This window comes from Siphateles boraxobius, unplaced genomic scaffold (genome assembly GCF_051911475.1).
Source record: "Siphateles boraxobius isolate OS27281-9 unplaced genomic scaffold, OSU_SipBor_1 66, whole genome shotgun sequence".
NCBI classification, from domain to species: domain Eukaryota; kingdom Metazoa; phylum Chordata; class Actinopteri; order Cypriniformes; family Leuciscidae; genus Siphateles; species Siphateles boraxobius.
The window spans coordinates 19,332,000-19,353,856 of record NW_027509193.1 but is presented as its reverse complement, the minus strand read 5'-3'; the positions used below and the strand labels follow the sequence as shown (position 1 = coordinate 19,353,856).

General features: G+C 43.5%; 1 protein-coding gene across 4 annotated transcripts in view; it reads left to right on the top strand.

Moving 5' to 3' along the window:
• Window positions 1-21,857, top strand: part of tnnt1 (troponin T type 1 (skeletal, slow)) — a 37,606-nt gene that overhangs the window by 4,092 nt on the left and 11,657 nt on the right. The window contains exons 4-5 of one of the 4 annotated variants that reach the window (XM_077212769.1): window positions 14,898-14,924; window positions 17,201-17,218. The exons of 1 other annotated variant lie outside the window; for it this stretch is intronic. In XM_077212769.1, coding sequence (XP_077068884.1) covers window positions 14,898-14,924; window positions 17,201-17,218 — 45 coding nt within the window. The remainder of the gene's footprint in view (window positions 1-14,897; window positions 14,925-17,200; window positions 17,219-21,857) is intronic. 2 more of the 4 variants (XM_077212770.1, XM_077212771.1) reach the window with 2 other exon arrangements.

Sequence of the window (21,857 nt, the reverse complement as noted above, 5' to 3'; positions counted from 1 at the left end):
ACCAGATCCGATCTGTTTTCAATTTTTTTTTATTAACTATATACAAAAGAAAACATTTGAGAATGATGCATTTTAATCCAGAAGTACTCTCATTCCCAATATGGGTATTTATTTTTATTCCTATCATTTCATCACTTTCATTCCATATCCTTCGTATCTCTTATTCAATAATTCTTAAGATTTCCCTTCTTTTCGTAAAATTTTTCAAAATTTCTACACTAGGTCTGGCCTAAGTGGGAGAATGTAGTCTATCCATTTTCTCCATAGCTTGATAAATTTATCGGACTTTAGCGAAGATTCATTGTTAACCTCTCCATTGTGTAAATTTCATACACAATTCCCAGCCAATCGTTGATTCCCGGTGATTCAGGTTGCAACCACTTTCTAGTTATAGATTTTTTGCAAGCTATCAACAGAATTCTCATTAAATATTTATCAGATTTATCTTCTGATTTAAGATTTGTAAGACCCAAGTATAGAGTTAATAAACTAAATTGGATAGGTTCCATAAATATACTCTCTTAACTCTTATGGATTTCTTGCCAATATTTTTGAACTTTAGAGCATTCCCAGAATATATGGCTATGATTTGCTTCATTCGAGCCACACATTCTCCAGCAGATTGCATTTTTGCTTTGATATCTCTTCTGCTCAGGAGTGAGGAAAAATCTACTGACATTTTTCCAGCCGAATTCTCTCCAGGTTGAGGAATGTGTTGTCCTCCACTGTGATTTAAGTATATTTGCCCAATCTTCCTCTAGGATTTCCAAATTTCCTTCCATTTCCCATTTATTTTTAATGTATTGGGTATTTTCTAATTTTCTGTCTTGTAGACTTTTATACAATTTTGCAACTATTTTAGTCATGTCCCCCGTTTTATAAATTGAAATAAACATTGTGAGAATATTGTTTTCCTTGTGTTTATATTCCCTTATAATATTTTCAATTTTATGTCTTATTTGTAAGTACCTATGAAAATCCTTATTACATAACAAATGTTCACATTTGAGTGTCTCAAAATCCAACATTTGTCCTTTATGTAAAAACGTACAGTATGCTGTGAGGCCTCGTTTAGTCCAAACTTTAAAGCTATCGTCAATAGTATTTGGAACAAATGTTGAATCATAAGCGGGCCATCTCAATATTGACACCAGGTCTATCAATTTTTTTTTTTAAATTATATCTTGCCAAATCTTTAATAAAGTATTTGTCCAAGGATTGAATTCTTGTATATACATTTAAATCAAGTGTTCATCTGCCATTGTAGCTTGTATTGGGGGTCTTTTAAGGTCAGCATTTTATATTTCTTTCCATCTGGGTTTAAAATCTGGATTACATAGACATAATAAAGGTCGTAATTGGGCTGCACGATAATATTCCTCTAAACATGGCAAGGCAAAGCTAACTTTTTCTTTCTTTAATAGTGGTGTCTTAAATTTTATTCTTGGTTTTTTCCCTTGCCATATAAATCGTGATATCACTCTGTCCCATTCAATAAAGTTTTGTTTACTTATCTCTATTGGAAGTGTTTGGAAAAGATACAAGAATCGCGGAAGTATATTCATCTTAATTGATTCAATTCTACCACATAATCCTAGATATGGCAGAAGATTCCATCTAGCCAAATCTGATTTCATTGTAGAATATAATGGCTTGTAATTTACTTCAAATAGGCGTGTGAACTCTTTGGGTATTTGAACCCCTAAGTATTTCAAATACTCCTTTTCCCCATTTAAACTTAAATTTTCCCTTCAAATAACTAGATGGTTGGCAATTAAAAGTTAAGACCTGGGTTTTTTGTACATGTAATTTATAGCCTGATAAATCTCCAAACAAAACCAATGTTTCCATCAAAACATTTAATGATTTGTTTGGTTGTCCTAAATAAACTAATATATCATCTGCAAAGAGTGATAGTTTGTGTTCTTCTCTATTTATGTCTATTCCCATAATATGTGTATTTTGTTTTATATATTGACTTAACGGCTCTAAAAATAAAGCAAACAAAAGAGGGGAACATGGACATCCCTGCCTACATGATCTTTCTAAGATAAACACTTGTGAAAGATTGCCATTAAGTTTAACTCTTGCTGTTGGTTTATTGTATAGTGCTTGGAAGGCATTAATAATAGTGGTATGGAATCCAAACTTTTCTAATACCTTATAGAGATACAACCATCTAACTGTATCAAATGCTTTTTCTGCATCTAGTCCCAGAAACATAGAATTGATCTTGTGATGCTGTATATGCCATAGGATGTGTAATGTACGTCAAATGCTATCTTGTGTCTGTCTTTGACGAATAAACCCTGTTTGGTCAACCTGAATAAGGTCAGGCAATATAGTCTCCAGTCTTTTAGCCAAAATCGATGTGTATATTTTATAATCTATGTTTAAAACCGAAATTGGACGATAATTTTTACACTCTAATTTATCTTTTGTGTCTTTAGGGATAATTGTTATTGTCGCTTCCCTCCAGGAAGGGGGAATCTCCCCCTTTTGTAGAGCCCATGTGCACGCAGTTTGAAGTCTTGGGACTATCTGTTCTCGAAAGCTTTTGTACCATTCTGATGTGTATCCATCCGTACCCGGGATTTTGTTAGCTTTTAGTCTTGCTATTGATTTATTTATTTCCATTTCTGTAATTTCTTTTGTTAATCTAGCATTCTGCTCTTCAGTGACTTCTGGTAGGTTTAAGGATTTGAGAAATTTTCTATATGCTGTTCGTTTTGCATTGTTGGTTGTGAGTATAAAGTTCTATAATACATTTCAAAACTCTGCTGTATTTCTTTCAATTTATAATGTATGACCTTGGTTTGAGGGTTTCTTATTTTATAGATTGTTGAGTCTGCTTGTTGTTTTCTTAGTTTATATGCTAAGAGTCTCATTGACTTGTGTCCTGATTCATAATAGTTCTGTCTTAGGAATATTAGCTTACGTTGAATTTCCTCTGTTAATATGGCATCTAACTCTTTCTGTAATCTTTGAATTCTCTGTTTTTCACCAGGATCGTTTGTTCTTTTATGAACCCGTTGAGCCTCTTTCAGTTGTGTATGTAAATTTTCAATTTTCCCTCGTCTCATTTTCTTTAGTGAAGCATTACGCGCAATGATTTTTCCTCTTAAGACTGCTTTAAAGGCATCCCAAATAATTGTTGGTGATACTTCTCCATTATCATTTTCTTTAAAGTAAGATTCAATTTCAGATTTCAGATTTTCTTTCACATAAGGATTATTTAGTATACTTGAATTCAGCTTCCAAATGGTTGATCTTATACTTCTCGTTAATATTTATTGTCATTACTATAGGTGCATGATCTGATATATCAATTGTTCCAATGTCACATGAATGGATTCTGTGTCTGTCTTTAAGAAACGTAAAGAAGTAATCATTTCGACTGTACGTTGAGTGGGGAGCCGAGAAGTGTGTGTAGTCTCGTCCAGATGGGTTGAAATTTCTCCAAATATCAATGATACCCCCTTCTCTTAACATGATATTGACTTTCTTGCTCACCCGGTTTTGAAGTATAGGATTTTTCCCTGAATAGTCAAGTTTTGATAAGCGAATATTCATATCTCCTCCACATATAGGTATGCCCTCAGATTCTGTAGATATCATATTAAATATTTGTCTGAAAAATGACCATTGACTACCCGGAGGGGCATAGATGTTGAGTATAGTTACTAAAAACCCATTTATTCTCCCTTTCATTAGGATAAATCTACCTTATTTATCTTTCCTTTCTGACAAATGCTCGTAAGTTACTTGATTTGATATAAGAATCGCAACCCCCCGTCTGTGTCCAGATTTATAAGAAGCTGAAAATAGATATTTAAATCCCCCTTGTTTAAGTTTCAGATGCTCAGTTTCATTTAAACGTGTCTCTTGTATAAGGGCTATTTGAGACTTTTCTTTTCTTAGTTTAGAGAGTATTTTTGTCCGCTATTGAGGGTTTAATATACCATTAACATTGAAAGACAGAACTTTCAGTCTCTGCATATTGGTCTCCAACTCTAAATTATGCTTAATACCTGTACTTCTTTTACAATATCCATTTTCTGTCCAACATCCACTTGGCTGCATTAATGAACTTCAGCCACAAAACAAACAAAGTAGAACAAGGAACATAGGGCTACTGTATCATGAACATTGTAAGAATATGAATCCAAACTTTTAGGACTTCCAGAACAGGGAGGGAGGGCCCTCCAAGATCACCTTAACGTGATGATCACTCATCTCTTCTGGCTAGTTATTTTCACGGTGCTCCCGATCCTAATATCTCGATTTAACAGACATTCTAATGACACAACAGACACGGAAAGAAACAAACGAAAACAAAAAACAAATCCGCGTCCTGTATCCTAGTCTTTCAAATCAAAGATGCGCGAGTCTTAGTTCTCACAACGAAAAAATAAAAAAATGCACATGCCAATCAGTCACTGTATCCGTTTACGTAACATTAGAAATTCAGTCCATGCTATGAACTCGTGCTTATCTGGCAAAGAAAAAAAAAGGAAAGAAAACGGCACTTATATACTCCGAGTGCATTCGTGCCATTAGATTAACTATCTTCCGCGGGTTCTCGATCACGTCTGAATAGTTGGAGTTTTTCTACTACCGACTGGTCTGCTCGTCTCCTACGTTCTCCTCTATTACTGCTTCTTCCTCTTCGATCGCTCGTAGTCCACGTCATCTTCTGGATTTTCTCCATCAGCGTCTCCGGTTGCTTAACTACGGTAACAGGTAATCCCCTCTCAGCCATGTCTCGCGTCGCTTCTGTAGCAGAATTGTACATACATATGCTACTCCGTCTTCATAGAAGACCCTAATTCTGGCAGGGAAGGGGGTTTGGAAGCGTAGGCCCTTTTCTTTTAAGATTTTCTTTACCTCCGCGTATTCCCTTCATTTTTTCACCACTCCTGACGCATAATCATGATCAAAGTTTATTTGCTTGCCCCTCCAAATAAACCCTTTGTTTTGCCACGCAGTTTTGATGATTTCTTCTTTTGTTCTATAGTCCAGAAATCGACTCGGTTACTAACGTAACCTCGGTTCCCTGAGAGGAGGGAACGAGTATTGCGTAAGTAGCTTACGCTATGGGAAAACTCCTTTTCTCGAGAATATTGAAGTCTTAATGTAAAACGAATTGCAGCTGCACAGCTGACAGCAATGAACGAAGGAAGCTCGGTCATTGGCTGTGCTGCGGCAACTTGCTCGAACCAATGACGGGGCGACTCTGAATGCGCGACCAATGAGCGCGCTTCGCGCCCGCGCGCGTCAGAGCCCGCCAAGATGGGCGTGGCCAAGAGCTATTTATTGGGCGCCCCGTCATGAGAGTTCTTTAGGTTAAAACGACTGAAGCGAACTAACCAAGCACAAGCACGGCAGCTTACGCAATACTCGTTCCCTCCTCACAGGGAACCGAGGTTACATTAGTAACCGAGTCGTTCCCTTTCGAGAGGTCTCTCCTATTGCGTAAGTAGCTTACGCTATGGGAACACCATGCAAAACGCCGTGCGTGCTGAACTTCGCCTTATGATAGCCAGAGGCAGGTGCCTGAGCTGAAAAGCAAAGTTATCATCCAACTAGCTGGCAGAGGCGAGCTTTATATGTGGGAAAAATACAGAGCGGCTAGAAGGCGCTCAGTGTGACACAAGCACATACATAATCTAGATACGAACTCGTAGTTCAACTAGTATCATGCTGATAGTACATTGGAATGCAATGTCGGGACCTGTAGGTTGTAGAACCTGATAAATGTGGACGGTGAGGCCCAGCCTGCCGCCGCACAAATATCCTGGATCGGTATCCAGCTCGACCATGCCCAGGAAGAAGCCACACTCCTGGTGGAGTGTGCTTTGACTCCCCAGGGGCATTGAAGTCCCTTAGCTTCATAAGCCAGCACTAGGGCCTCAACTATCCAGTGAGAGATTCTCTGCTTTGAAACGGCGGAACCTTTCGTACGGCCGCCAAAGCATACAAACAGTTGTTCTGTCTGTCTGAATAGGGCAGAACGCTCCAAATACACTCTGAGAGCCCTAACGGGGCATAGTAGATTAGCGTCGTGTTCGTCTGCTGGAGACGATAGCGCAGTTAGGGAGATAACCTGTGCTCTGAAGGGAGTGGTGAGCACTTTAGGAATATACCCATGTTCAGGGCCGTGCAGAGACCTCTGGAGGGGCAGGTGCTCAAAGTATAAAAGGGAGCACATGCGGAACAAGGCTTTAAAGAGGGCTGTGCTCAAAATATCAATACAGTAATATATCAATACGGATGATTCTGTATCGATACAGTAGCAAATGCATTGATGCAGTTTTGAAAAAGAAACAGAACAGAAAAGACAAATTTTACGTTTAAAAGATAAAAAAAAAAATTAATGTGCAGTGTGCACCTATTAATAACTCTGGGATTAGAAACTGAAGTATCTTAAGTTGTCCCAACCTGATGGCTTTTTCTTCTCTGTTATACAGAATAATAAAGAACAGCTGTTATAGTAAACTGTGTAGGACAAAATCAACGTGGCCCATGTTTTGTACAGTATAGTTTTATTTAATGCCATATCAGCATCTATGGCTATTTTCATGGCATAAACTGATTTACACAAATACAATAGTTACATTTATACAATGAAAATAAAAACAAAGCAAACAGAAACAGCAATTAATACTTTACAAGATTTTTAACATTAATGTGATACCTGTTCTGGTACATTCTTACTAAAGTCCTTAAGTGAGTTTGCTGCCTTTGCTATTGTTGTTACTGCTGCTGCTGCTGATACTGCTGGAGCTGATCTGAGACATTAAAACAAACATATAGAGATATATTAGCTGATTAAATCATTTTTATGTAACCATGACAAGATGTAAAGACTGCTGACAGTGTTTGGAACCTTCACTAGCTCACTGACCTGCTGTAAAGCTGCAGATTCTGCCCAGGCTGCTATAATATAATAATATAATAATAGTAGCCTATATAATAGTACTAGGGGAGATGTTCACAGAGGCTTCTGCACACAAAACATAAGATATTGGTAAGCGATAATAAGCCTAAACTCTTACCAGATTTGTGATGATAATTTTTATGGCACTATACGTTTTTTAAATAAATACTGTAATAATAATAATAATAATAGTTTAAAGTAAAATAATAGTTTTTAGTCAAATAACATAAAAAGACCAGACCCCTCGACGCCCGTGAAACTTTTCTCCCTCAAACAGCAAGCTAACGTTACTTCTACAGCCTACACAAAGCAATATAATCAACATCTCAGCATGCTCTTCACGTCGTTCTTGTAAAATAATAATAATAAGTAAACAAACATCAAAATCACTTCGCTGAGAATAAAACACCACTTACCAGCAGCCGCAGAGTTGAAGAAATCCTCTGGTAGGGCGCGTAGCTGCGCGAAATTAAAAAATGCGCGTGCAGCGTGAGGAATCGTCCCGGATGAGTTCGTCAGGTGACAGGTCATCATGTGGGTCATTTTATTTGCGGCTAAATTATTATTCATTAATTTTACTAATAGTTGGATTGGGCAGGCATCCACAAAAGGGCCTTTAATTACAAAAAAAGGAGAGGAAATTTTGCCTTGACAAAAGGGCACTTTGGGCACCAAGGGGCAAAAGGGCAGGTGCTCGAGCACCCAAAGCCCCCCCCCCCTCTGCACGTGCCTGCCCATGTTTCGGTCTAAGGACGACCCTGCAGTCGTTAGGTCCGAATTCTAAGCAGGCAGCGCTTGTCGAAAGCGCGTGCAGGTCGCCCACTCTCTTGACCGAGGCGAGTGCCAGCAAGAGCGCAGTCTTGAGCGAGAGCTGTTTAAGGTGCACGGTTCGGAGTGGTTCGAACGGGGGCCCTTTAAGAGCGTCTAGGACAGTAGCTAGGTCCCAGATCGGCACTGAGGGGGGGCGTGAAGGGTTCATCCTCCTAGCGCCCCTTAGGAAACGAATAATTAGGTCGTTTCTTCCCAATGGACGTTCCATTACAGGGTTGTGTGACGCTGTGATGGCCGCCACATATACTTTGAGCGTGGAGGGGGTGCGGCCCGCCTCCAGAAGCCCTTGTAGAAAAGCGAGTACGTTCGTAATCTCGCATGTCTCAGGGTTCAGGCCCTTGGCATTACACCAGTCACTGAACACTTTCCATTTCTGGGCATATAAGCGTCTCGTGGAGGGCGACCCGCGCCTCAGCGATGGTTTTTAGCGCTCCGCTCGTGAGGTTCCTGGGAACCCGTTGAGGGGCCATGCATGAAGGGCCCACAGATCGGGGCGGGGATGAAATATCATCCCGCTGGCCTGACTGAGGAGGTCTGGCCTCAGTGGAATCGGCCGTGGTGCAGATTGCATTTGCATCAGATCTGGAAACCATGTTTGGTTCTTCCAGAGTGGGGCTATCAGAAGCACTGCGTTTTTCTCCTCTCTGACCCGACTGATGACCTGTGGCAGCATCGCGATCGGGGGAAAGGCATATAAGGGGCGGCTCGGCCAGCTCTGGGCGAGCGCGTCCGTGCTCTTCGTGAAGAAAAGAGGGCAGTGCGCGTTCTCCTTGGAGGCGAAGAGGTCGATCTCCGCTTTGCCAAAGGTTTTCCATAACCATTGAATCATCAGCGGGTTGAGAGCCCATTCTCCTGGGAGAATCTTGTCTCTGGATAGCATGTCTGCCCCCTGGTTCAGGGCGCCTGGCACATGCGCTGCTCTCAGCGAGCGCAAGTTGTGCTGGGACCATAAAATGAGTCTCCTGGCCATTGAATGCATGGAGCTCGACCTGAGTCCACCCTGGCGATTTATGTACGACACTACCGTCATGTTGTCCGTTCGGACCAGGACGTGTTCGTTTTTTAGATGTGGAAGCAGGGCTCTGAGAGCCAAAGCGACCGCTTTCATCTCCAGACAGTTTATGTGTAGGCGCTTCTCCGGGTTTGACCAAAAGCCGGAGACAGGCCTGCCCTCGTAAAGGGCCCCCCAACCTATTTTGGAGGCATCTGTCGTTATCATCTTTCTCCTTGTGTTCACACCCAGACTAACGCCTGACTGGTACCAGTCGGCGGCTTTCCAGTGCGTCAGGGCTTTTATACAGCCGTGGTTCGCTCTGATTAAAAAGTGGCCTGAACGCCACGCGTGAGTAGGGACGCGGCTCTTGAGCCAGCGTTGGAGAGGGCGCATATGCAACAATCCTAGCTGGAGTACGGCCGATGCTGAGGCCATGAGACCGAGCATCCTCTGAAACCGCTTGACGGGGGCGCGCGCGCCCGCCCTGAATGATGTTACAAGGCGCCGGATGGTGAGCGCGCGCTCTGATGAGAGACGCGCTGTCATTTGCATCGAGTCTAGAACTATTCCCAGGAAAGAAATCCTCTGGCTGGGAGATAGTATGCTTTTTGCAAAATTGATTCTTAGACCCAGGCATTCTAAATGGCTGATAATCCAAGATCTGTGTGTTATTAACTGACTCTCTGATTGTGCTAGGACCAGCCAATCGTCGAGATAATTCAGTATTCGCACTCCCCTTCGTCTCAAGGGGGAAAGTGCTGCGTCCATACATTTCGTGAATGTACGGGGAGCCAGGGACAGGCCGAACGGAAGTACTGTGTACTGGTAAGACTGTCCCTCGAAAGCGAATATCAGAAACGGCCTGTGATGAGGCGCTATTGGAATGTGAAAGTAAGCATCTTTCAGATCCACTGAGAGAAACCAATCTCCTGGGCGTACTTGTGCGAGGATATGCTTGGTTGTTAACATTCTGAACGAGCGAATCATTAGTGCTTTGTTCAGGTGTCTGAGATCTAGGATGGGGCGGAGACCACCATCCTTTTTGGGGACGAGAAAATAGCGGCTGTAAAAACCTGCCTCGCTCATAGAGGGGGGAACAGTTTCCACAGCGCCCTTTTCTATTAGTTTGCACACCTCGGTGCGTAGAACCTGTGAACACTCCCTCTCACTTTCGTCTCGACCACAGTCGTAAAACGTGGTGGTCTGCGAGCGAACTGGAGCGAGTATCCGTGCTTTACTATATTCAATACCCATTTCGGCATATCTGGAATGTTTTCCCATGCCGCTGCGTGTACAGATATGGGCTGAATACAGGCTAGGGGCGGGCCGCTGTGACGTAGGGACCCGGCCAGCGAATCGCCTGAGCTCGTAGCTCTCAGAGGCGCGGGCGCGCGCTGAGCAGCTGAGTGAATGGGCGCGTGTGTGCTTACAACAGCGCGTGCTATGTCTGTAAAACTCGCAGCCTGAGCTGGGGTTGTGTTTGACACTGTAAGGACAGTGTTTATAAGTGGGGGTGCATAAACAGTGGTAGGCACACGCGTCACTTTTATAATGTTTCCCGCTTTTACTGGGGATGAATTCATAACTGTGTGAACAGTGCTTGTGTGTAGTGGTGCATACATGACCGTAGGCACGTGATCTACATTCATGGGGCGCGCAGCCTGAGCTGGGAATGAATTTGGCACTGTTTTGACAGTATCTGGGAATGCACACTTTGTGGACATGTGAACCCTTAGTGACACAGGCAGAAAAAGACTCTTTTTGTGTTTTCTGTGCGTCGCCGTAAAAACGGCGTTTGTTTGCAGGTGAGCGAGCTCTGTGACTGGCCCATTGACTGCTGTATGGACATTTCCAGCCGCCTGTAAGGGGACTGGGTAATGTTTGAGCTTTTGCAGAGAGAGTGGTCCGGCTTTTGCGAGACACGCACTCTCTCTTCTCATTCCTGTGGCTAGGACGGCTTTCGAGGCTCAGGGTTCAGCACAATCTTGGGCCGAGGACCCCGTCGCTCAGGAGGCGGCTTGCGGTTGTGGGAGCGCGAGCGGCGTCGAGCGTCAGCATGAGGCGCGGGCTGAGAGGCGGTGGGAGCTGTTCTAGCCCGCTGCGGCTGTGGCGGTCTCTGTCTGCTCTGCGATGAGCTGGAGCGCTTGGGCAGGAAATGGCGCATAGCTTGTGAAGCGTTCTGGGCCTCAGAGAAGCGTTCGGCGAAACCTTTAACCGCCGGTCCAAACAGCCCGCTGGTGGAGATAGGCGCGTCGAGAAACGACGCCTTATCCGCGTCCTTCATCTCCGTCAGAGTCAGCCACAGATGGCGCTCGAGAACAGTCAAATTAGCCATGGCGCGGCCAATAGACTGGGCGGTGGCCTTCGTGGCTCGCAGAGCTATATCAGTTGCGCTGCGTAGGTCCTTAAAGGCTTCGGGTTCGGGGCCAGACTCGTCCATAGAGCGGAGAAGCTTAGCTTGGAACACTTGAAGTACCGCCATTGAGTGAAGCGCTGATGCAGCTTGGCCGGCGGCGGCGTAGGCGCGACTGGCGAGAGCAGAAGTAGTGCGGCAGGGCTTCGAGGGGTGGGAAGCTTTGGCTTTCCATCCGGTGGTGGAGGGCGGGCAGAGATGATTGGCCACGGCCTCCTCGAGGGGCGGCGTTCCCTCGTAGCCTCTTTCCTTCGCGCCGTCCACAGAGGAGAGCGACAAAGAAAAAGAAGGCTTCAGGCGCGCAGAGTGGGGGGCTTTCCATGACTTGGTGAGTTCGTCATGAACCTCCGGGAAGAAGGGAGAAGGCCTTTGCCGAGGGGCAAAGTAAAAATGCGTTCTTTATGTAAAAATGCGTTTTACATAAAGACTTCAATATTCTCGAGAAAAGGAGTTTTCCCATAGCGTAAGCTACTTACGCAATAGGAGAGACTTCTCGAAAGGGAACTCACAATACATAGACCGTTGTGCTGATCCAGGAGGTGGAAGAGGATTAAGAGCTCGGTGGGCTCTCTCGATCTGCAAATTCATGTCAGTAGGCAGTTTCAAATTTGAAATTCATTGATGAGTGATTTTTCTCAGATCCTTCGGGTACAGAGTATTCTTATGTTGTTGCGCCTGTCGCGTCCTTCCTGGTCAATTATCTTTGCTTCGAGTTGGCCGTGGAGTTTTATTATCTCCGTCATCACCTCTTCTGTAACCTGCATTCGATCCTCCATTGTTGTTATGCGTTCTTCCGTTTTGTCAAGTTTTTGGTTTGCTCTGTTGATGTCCTCTTTGAGCTCTTGGAACTCTTTCTTGTTGTCTTGACGGAACTCTTTTATTTCTCTGAATATCGTCTTCAAATCCACGTCCATGTCCCCATCTTCCTAGCAGGGCTCTCAAGTTTTATCAAAAGTTTAGAGTGAGATTTAGGGGAGGAGCCACCCAAATATTTGCAGCAGCGGTCCCTCGACCCAACCAAATTCGCTTCAATTTTTGCTAGCAGTTCAATTTTGCCAATTGTTCATAATTGACCCGCACAAATGGAAATTATAACAATTGTTAAATCTGATAAAAAGACAAATTCATCCAAATAAAATGAATAGTTATATTTAAAAAATACAAATTTATTGAAAAATAAAAATAAATTTGACCCCAAACAACCCAAATGAACATCAGTGCTCAATGTACATAACATTGTGTCATAACAACTTGCCCTGAATATGTATGTCAAGACCCAAACCGGTCACCTTTACAGGGGTCATCGGATGCCCATTTTCCACAAGTTGGTATGATTCTTTTGGGTCTTCATGTAAATTTTGTAACATACTTTGGTTAAAATTTCTCAATGGTTGTGTAAAACAACACCCTTTTTACCTCTTCAAAAACAGCTCTGTTCACAGTGACCTGTTTCGGTAGCCTGGCTCCGCCCTCCTACGCACTTCCGCTCAATTTCATTTTCCTTCAGTACTACGTCTGGGATTGCGCTGTAGACTTTGGTTTTCTCCGATCAATTTTTTACCGGGCCAATCAGCGAACAGAGGGAGTGGCTGAGAACGATGACGTTGATGTCGACTCGTGCGTTATTTTGAGTTGTAGTTCAAAATAAGAAAGATGCGAGCGAAGCCATTCGGTCCGTTGTGGCAACGCTGCCGAATATCAAGAAGTTAAAGCCGGAGCAAGAACAATCTTTGCTTAGTTTTGTGTTTATTGCCATCCTCCCACGGGGTTCGGGAAAAGACATATGTCACGACCAAACGTCAGCGATTGGTTATGGCAGATAGAGTGACTCTGGGCAGATCCAATAGTTTTAGACTTCAATAGAATACCCGCCTACAAGGAAGTTAACGCTTGTCAATGGAGCGGTGCCAGACTCTCTGTACAAATGAAATGTACGAGAGTCTGGTAGAACCAGGCTACCGTTTCGGTGCATGTCTCTTTAAATTATAATGAGCAACAACTTTTTGGCTTTTTGAGGATTAAAAAAAAAGTGAATGGATTTTTTTCATTGCATGGTGATTGTGTCCACACACTGCAAAGACACATTTATTTGTAAATACCATATAAAAGTGTATTTTGCATCCGATGACCCCTTTTAAAGCAGTTGGAGAGTTTTTGAATGCATCAAAAATAATTTAGCACGAATTTGGCTATACTCCTCAACATCAGCTCTCACGGTCTTTGATCACAGGCAAGATATATCGTCCAGGAATCGTAAAATCAAAATGCTAAAATAAATAAATAAATAAATGAAGATGTCCGCAAACCGCATTCATCAGATCGTGCTCTTTCAGCTTCCACTCCGTGTGTGCGCGTGTTGTCTATTAACGAACGTGCTTGCAGCGGAACACATAATTTACCCAGAAACAACTAATTCTAATTTCTGATTGGCTGGTAGCTAACATTTAACTCTGTATAACTCGAGACAGATGCTATGAACTCGGCAGAGAACTTCCCTCCGTTTGCCTGCGCCTCGTCCATTAATTGTATAGTAACAGCGTGTACATTAACAGCGTGAGAAATACAAGGTGTGGCGTGTGTGCGTGTGAACGGGTTGAAATGCGTGTGTCTCACTTGAGAGCCCTGCTCATTAGCTAGCGATTCGGCGTCATTAGCCTCGAGGGCTCCTTCAATATTCTGTACCGTTTTCTTACCTTTAACTTTATTTTGTCTGTCTTTTGTCATGGCCCTAGACTTTTCCAAGTCAATTAGAGGAAATAAATTCGAGTATTTTTATTTGCTTAGGCCCTTTTCGTCACTTAGTCGGGAGCAACTCGTTATCACGCTGCCATATTGCTGTCGCCCAAACCGTAAGCAACAGTTCTTAAATTCACAATTTCATTTAATCCTCAAGTGAGATAAAAGTAAAAATATATGGCTGGATGTTTGTGATGGACTATTTATGCAATTAAAGAATGTAATTTTAATACATAACAGAAATGAATAGAAATAGAGAAGAAGTGGGATGCTGAGTTAAGCGGCTGCTTAAATGTAATGTACAGTAATGATTGACAAAATTTGACAGAGGTTGACAGAACATTCTACAATAAAAAACATAAAGATGTTAATAAAATGAATGAATCTTTGATTTGTTTTAATATTAGTATATAAACATAGGAAAAATTGTATATTGGTGTGGTGTCTTATTGAAAGTGGTAAATGCTGGTAAATACGTATCCAGTAGCCTAATACTAACACAATTCTATTCTATTTTTTTTTATATAAAAAAAAAGAACAAATACATGTACTGCGTTAGATTAAACTGAGAAGGGTCATATCACTTACATATTGTTGTGTTAGTTTAACTGCTTCTATTGTTCTTATTTGTAAGTCGCTTTGGATAAAAGCGTCTGCTAAATGAATAAACGGTTACCTGCGTTACATGTGTCTGTAACATAGAAATCATTTAATCAGCCAATATAAAAAAAATACATTCTAAGACTGAAGAGAGGAGGGCTTCATTTCCCCAAGTCAAAACCCATAATTGTTTATCTTGTTAATCAAAAGGACAGAACATAATATTCATAAGCAGCCTCATGAACATTAACAAAAAGTTCTGCATAAAGAGAAAACACGATTATTGAGGAGAACTAAATACCTCATTTTTTTCTACATCTGTTTGAGATTGATTTGTTTGATTTATTTTGATTTCATGTTTCTTTGCTGAATCTGTATTACAGAAGAGCAGGAGTATACAGATTATCAAGGTACTTTGTTTATCTTCATCAAAAAAAGACATGCACAATCAGAATAGCATGTAAAAAAATACCTATGGAAGGTTGATAGCATGCGTTTGTTTATGTTTTGAAGGATGATGTAATATTTAGTGGGTCAGTTTTTTACCATGTTGCACGTGCATGTTTGTGAATATAGTGTTTTTGTAAATGTTTGGTTCTACTGTATAGCTTTAAGAGCTCACTGGTTTAAATACTTCTGGTATAATGCCCTTTTCACAAGATGTAAAATAAGTCTTTGATGTCCCCAGAGTGTGTATGCGAAGTTTTAGCTCAAAATACCCCAAAGATATTTTTATATAGCATGTTAAAATTGTCATGCTTTGAGGGTGAGCAAAAAACACAGTTTTTGTGTCTGTCCCTTTAAATGCAAATGAGCATCTGCTCCCGGCACAGAGGGCGGAGCTACAACAGCTTGTTTCCTGAAAAACTTTTAGCCTTTTATATTCAAACCGGAGTCAGACAAAGACGGAGAGACTTAAGTAGAGGTGACAACACGTAGACAACATTTATGAATGTTTTGTTGATGAATTTATGTGGCTTATGTGTAGTTATTTTCTAGTCATTGATTAGTATTCTGTCATGATAAATCACGTTCCCGGGGATGGGGTTTATGTAAATTTAAGGGTTAGTGATGTCACTAACCCGGGAGGAAGCTTGTGTAGTCCCTACATCCGTTAATAATCCTGTTGTAGTCCTTAAAGAGCTATTTCTTTCAAATAAAATATCTCCCTTTGCTTTGAACTTTGAGTGCCGTGACTTTGCACATGTTGTTTATGCTCAAACAGCAACATTACAGACTAACTAAAGTTAAAAAAGTGAAATCATAATCAACCACCCCTTTAAATACTGTCCAGACGTAGTACAAATCTTTTCCCACTGTGAGCTCTTAAAGCTACACTCACCTAAAGGATTATTAGGGACACCTGTTCAATTTCTCATTAATGCAATTATCTAATCAACCAATCACATGGCAGTTGCTTCAATACATTTAGGGGTGTGGTCCTGGTCAAGACAATCTCCTGAACTCCAAACTGAATGTCAGAATGGGAAAGAAAGGTGATTTAAGCAATTTTGAGCGTGGCATGGTTGTTGGTGCCAGACGGGCCGGTCTGAGTATTTCACAATCTGCTCAGTTACTGGGATTTTCACGCACAACCATTTCTTGGGTTTACAAAGAATGGTGTGAAAAGGGAAAAACATCTAGTATGCGGCAGTCCTGTGGGCGAAAATGCCTTGTTGACGCTAGAGGTCAGAGGATAATGGGCCGACTGATTCAAGCTGATAGAAGAGCAACTTTGACTGAAATAACCACTCGTTACAACCGAGGTATGCATTAAAGCATTTGTGAAGCCACAACACACACAACCTTGAGGTAGATGGGCTACAACAGCAGTAGACCCCACCGGGTACCACTCATCTCCACTACAAATAGGAAAAAGAGGCTACAATTTGCAACAGCTCACCAAAATTGTACAGTTGAAGACTGGAAAAATGTTGCCTGGTCTGATGAGTCTCAATTTCTGTTGAGACATTCAGATGGTAGAGTCAGAATTTGGCATACACAGAATGAGAACATGGATCCATCATGCCTTGTTACCACTGTGCAGGCTGGTGGTGCTGGTGTAATGGTGTGGGGGATGTTTTCTTGGCACACTTTAGGCTCCTTAGTGCCAATTGGGCATCGTTTAAATGCCACGGCCTGCCTGAGCATTGTTTTGCCACCATGTACCCATCCTCTGATGGCTTTCCAGCAGGACAATGCACCATGTCACAAAGCTCGAATCATTTCAAATTGGTTTCTTGAACGTGACAATGAGTTTACTATACTAAAATGGCCCCCACAGTCACCAGATCTCAACCCAATAGAGCATCTTTGGGATGTGGTGGAATGGGAGCTTCGTGCCCTGGATGTGCATCCCACAAATATCCATCAACTGCAAGATGCTATCCTATCAATATGGGCCAACATTTCTAAAGAATGCTTTCAGCACCTTGTTGAATCAATACCACATAGAATTAAGGCAGTTCTGAAGGTGAAAGGGGGTCAAACACAGTATTAGTATGGTGTTCCTAATAATCCTTTAGGTGAATGTATATATATATATTTTTTTTTCTTTTTTCTTTAGCATCCACACACATCATTTGTCTTATGTGTGCTGATCTACTAAGTTTAGGTCCTTCTTATTCCCACATTTCCCATTGTTCTCTTATGTGTTTCTGTATTCTTTCAATGCTGTATTCATCAGAGGAGACTCAGGAAGAAGGTAAGGGCGTTTAGACAAAAGTACTTCCTTTAATCATGTTGTTACACCCTCTGTCTATCACTGTGAAATATTTTTGGCTTTTCTTTTTCATTGACCTGAATGACATAGAACTGTTGTTGACTAGTATTAATTATTAAAATTTGTGTCACAAGCATGAAACTGAAATTATAAAAAATTCTTCATATGTTATGTAATTTAAACATTTAATAGCATCATGCTACAATATTTTATATCTGATGTGGCAAGAAGCAGTTTTGAATATATCCTGGACTTATATGTCTAGATTATTAGTTGACTGTTTTATACTATTTTTCTGGTTTGTTTATATATATTTTTTATCATATAACGTTTGTCTTTCCAAAAAATGCTCTGACAAGGATTTCCAATATTGCGATCTTTGTGGGGACATCCCCATAATGTAGTGTTTACCAGGACACAAACACACACACACACACACACACACACACACACACACACACACACACACACACACACACACACACACACACACACACACACACACACACACACTGTACGTATATACTGAACACACACACATATATATATGTATATCACACACACACAAACACACACACATACTATATATGTCCACCACATCACACTCTAAATGTGTTTTTGAATCCAACTTTTACTTGTAGCTTTGTACTACTCACCACTGACATGCTTTTTACACACAGAATGTTATATAAATAATGAACTTAAAGGTACAATATGTAATTTTTATCGCCGCTAGGGGTCGCTAACCTCTTACAATAGCAAAGGTGTAGATTGATGACGCAGTGAATAAGCGGAATTATGGAACTTGTCGTCATGCCGATGGATCTAATAATATTTATGGTAAATAATGTTTATGGATGAGTGAATACATTCATGTTTTTTAACATGACTGTGGTGTGAAGCAGGTCGCGATTGCTAATGTGAGAAAGATATCAGGGCCACACGCGAGTCCCACAGATATAAAGGAATGAGGACATTTAATTCTACCGAACTACCCGCAAATGCTGAATTAATACTCAAACTGGTCAGTTTTTGTAACAAATTAAAATTGTGAGGTAACGCAGCACTGTTTCACTTGGTCTACACCAGTGGTTCTCAAACTTTTTCGGTCATTCCCCACTTTGGACAAGGGGGAATTTTCCAGCCCCACCTGCCCCCATCGCCCCAACACAATGCTAATGAAATACGCAACAAGCTTAAAATGTTCCAATTTATTGAAGTAACAAGTAGTATCAGTATAGTAACAAGTTGTATCTAAATACAAACTTACAATAAATAAAAGCAAGTTCAAAAATAAAGAAAATGAAAGTGCAGCTGTGTCATTGCATGAAATTCAAAAATAGAGAAAATAAAAGTACAGTTGTGTCAAAATTTGTATCAAGTTCAAAAATAGAAAAAAAATAAAAGTGCCACTCGTCATAGCATCAGCACCCCCTGGTTGGGGGCTGTGAACATAATATTGTACTTAAAAACGTAAAATAAAAAAATATATATATATATTACATATTAAAATAGACATAACAAACTTGGGTTGTATATGGGATTAAAATGATGGGCAGTGTATAAGTTATAAACTAATGATTAATTATTTTAATTAATCATTAAAACGCATTGCAGCTGCACAGCATACAGCAATGAGCGAGGCAGCTCGGTCATTGGCTGTGCTGCGGCAACTTGCACGAACCAATGACGGGGCGACTCTGAACCCGCTTCCAATGAGCGTGCTTCGCGTCCACCCGCGTCAGAGCCCGCCAAGATGGGCGTGGCCAAGGGCTATATATTGGGCGCCCCGTCGTCTGAGTTCTTTAGATTTAATCTCCTTCAGCAAAGAACCTTCTCTTCGCTGATCCTCCGGATTATTGGAGTCTTTCGCCGCCGCCGCCGTCGACAAGCCTACAGCAGGACTGCTTCGAGGACGCCGGCGCCTTCAGCCGCCTTCGATCGCCCTTCTGCTAAGCCATCCGGCGCGCATCATCACCATATCCTTTTCAAAGCTTTCAGTGTTCGCCCCCGCGACACTTTTTCTAAAAGAGCAATTTTTCAAGGCGTCAAATGCCTTCCTGCGCTTCGTGTCGAGGCCCTCTTCAAGACGGGGATCGTCACATCATTTGCGGCCGCTGCCTGGGACCGGACCACGCAGAGGCTGCCCTTACTCGAGGCGGATGTCCCGAGTGTGACGCCCTGGGCCTCACCGAGCTGCGCGCTCGCTTCGCCGTTTTCACCGCGAAAGAGCCCACCTCTTCCGTGCTGCCATCTCCTCTGGTCGAGCCGCGAAAGAAAAAACGCTGCTCACAGAGGCTGCCGGAGCACGCGGTTTGCAGTGATGTCACGCCGGGCCAATCCCCGCGTGCTTCACCGCCACCCGAAGACTCCCCGCCGCCAGTCCAGTTCACACAGGCGGACCAGCACCCCTCCAGCGGAGCAATGGGGCTCGTCTCGTTTGGCGCGTCAGGGGATGACGAAGATAAGGATGACAGTTTTTCCTGTGATGCTGCATCCGACGACTGGCCGGGCTCGTCCTTCGACCCCGCGCCTTCGACATTAGCGGGCACGAGCGCGGGCTCCAGCATGGACTCAGAGATCGTCCGCATTCTCTCCAAGGCCGTGGAAGACCTCGGGCTCGATTGGTCTTCCCCGGAAGAACCCACCCGCAGCCGACTGGACGAGTGGTTCCTGCAGGGGCGCCGACAGGCCCCTCGACAAAGACCCTACCCCTTCTTCCCGGAAGTTCACGACGAACTCACGAAGTCGTGGAAAGCCCCGCACTCCGCTCGCCTGAAGCCTTCTTTTTCTTTGTCGCTCTCCTCCGTGGACGGCGCGAAAGAAAGAGGCTATGAGGGGACTCCACCCCTCGAGGAGGCTGTGGCCAATCATCTGTGTCCACCCTCCAACGCTGGATGGAAAGCTAAAGCTTCTCATCCCTCGAAGCCTTGCCGGTCCACTTCAGCTCTCGCCGGTCGCGCATACGCCGCCGCCGGCCAAGCTGCATCAGCGTTTCACTCTATGGCTGTCCTCCAGGTGTTTCAAGCCAAACTTCTCCGCAGTATGGACGAGTCTGGACCCGAGCCTGAGGCATTTAAGGACCTACGCAGCGCCACTGACATAGCGCTGCGAGCCACAAAAGCCACCGCCCAATCCATCGGCCGTGCTATGGCTAACCTGACTGTCCTTGAGCGCCATCTGTGGCTGACGCTAACAGATATGAAGGATGCAGATAAGGCGTCTTTCCTCGACGCGCGTACCTCCCAAGACGGCCTGTTTGGACCAGTGGTGAAGGAGTTCGCCGAGCGCTTCACCGAAGCCCGTAAGGACTCACAGGCTATACGTCACTTCCTGCCCAAGCGATCTAGCTCATCGCAGAGCCGCCAACGGCCGCCTCAACAGCAGCGAGCTAAGACGGCGCCCCCCGTTTCTCAGCCCAAACCTGAAACGGATTTTCGACGCCGTTCGCGCTCTGCCAACAGGAAGCAACCGCCCGAGCGACGGGGACCTCGGCCCAGGATTGTGCTGAACCCAGAGCCTCGTAAGTCCTCCTAGCTACAGGGAGGAAAAGGGAGAGCGCGTGTCTCGCGAGAGCCGGACCGCTCTCTCCAAAACGTCTAAAGCATTACCCAGTCCCCTTACAGGCGGCTGGAAATGTCTATACAGCAGCCAATGTGCCAGCAACACAGCTCGCCCACCTGCAAACAAACGCCGTTTTTACGGCGACACACAGAAATCACATAAAGAGCTATTTTCTGCCTGTGTCATTAAAGGGTCACGTGTCCACACCAAAGTGCGCATTCCCACATATCAAAACTGTCAACGCAGTGCCAAATGTTTTCCCAGCTCAGGCTGGACGCCCCATAAATGTAGATTGTGTGCCAACTGTTACGTATGCACCACTACACACAAGCACTGTTCCCACAGTTATAAACACTTCCCCAGTAAAAGCGGGAAGTTGTATAAGAGTAGCGCGTGTGCCCGCTGTTATGCACGCACCCCAACTCACAAACACTGTTTATATGGCCAAAAACCTTTTTATGAAAGTGGCGCGCGTGCCTACCACAGTCTATGCACCCCCACCCATAAGCACTATACACACAGTGTTAAACATTTCCCCATCTCACTCTGTGAGCATTACAGCGAGCGTGCCTGTAATCTCACACGCACCCCTGCACTCGGCATTCAGCAGAGCTGCTCAGCGCGCATCCGCGCCGCTGAGAGCTGTAAGCTCGGTGTTAACACAGAACGATTCGCTGGCGGGAGCCATACGTCACTGCGAGATGCCCCCGGCCAACATTCAGCCCATATCTGTGCGAGCGAAAGCTTGGGAAAATATCCCCGACATGCCGAAATGGGTTTTGAACATAATAAAACACGGTTACTCGCTTCAATTCGCTCGCAGACCGCCCCGCTTCACAGCGGTGGTAGAGACGAAAGTGAGAAAAGATGTTTCACATGTTCTACGCACCGAGATGCTCAAACTGATAGAGAAAGGCGCTATAGAAACAGTCCCCCCCCTCTATGAGCGAGGCAGGTTTTTACAGCCGCTATTTTCTCGTCCGGAAAAAGGACGGCGGTCTCCGCCCCATTCTAGATCTCAGACATCTGAACAAAGCTTTAATGATTCGTTCGTTCA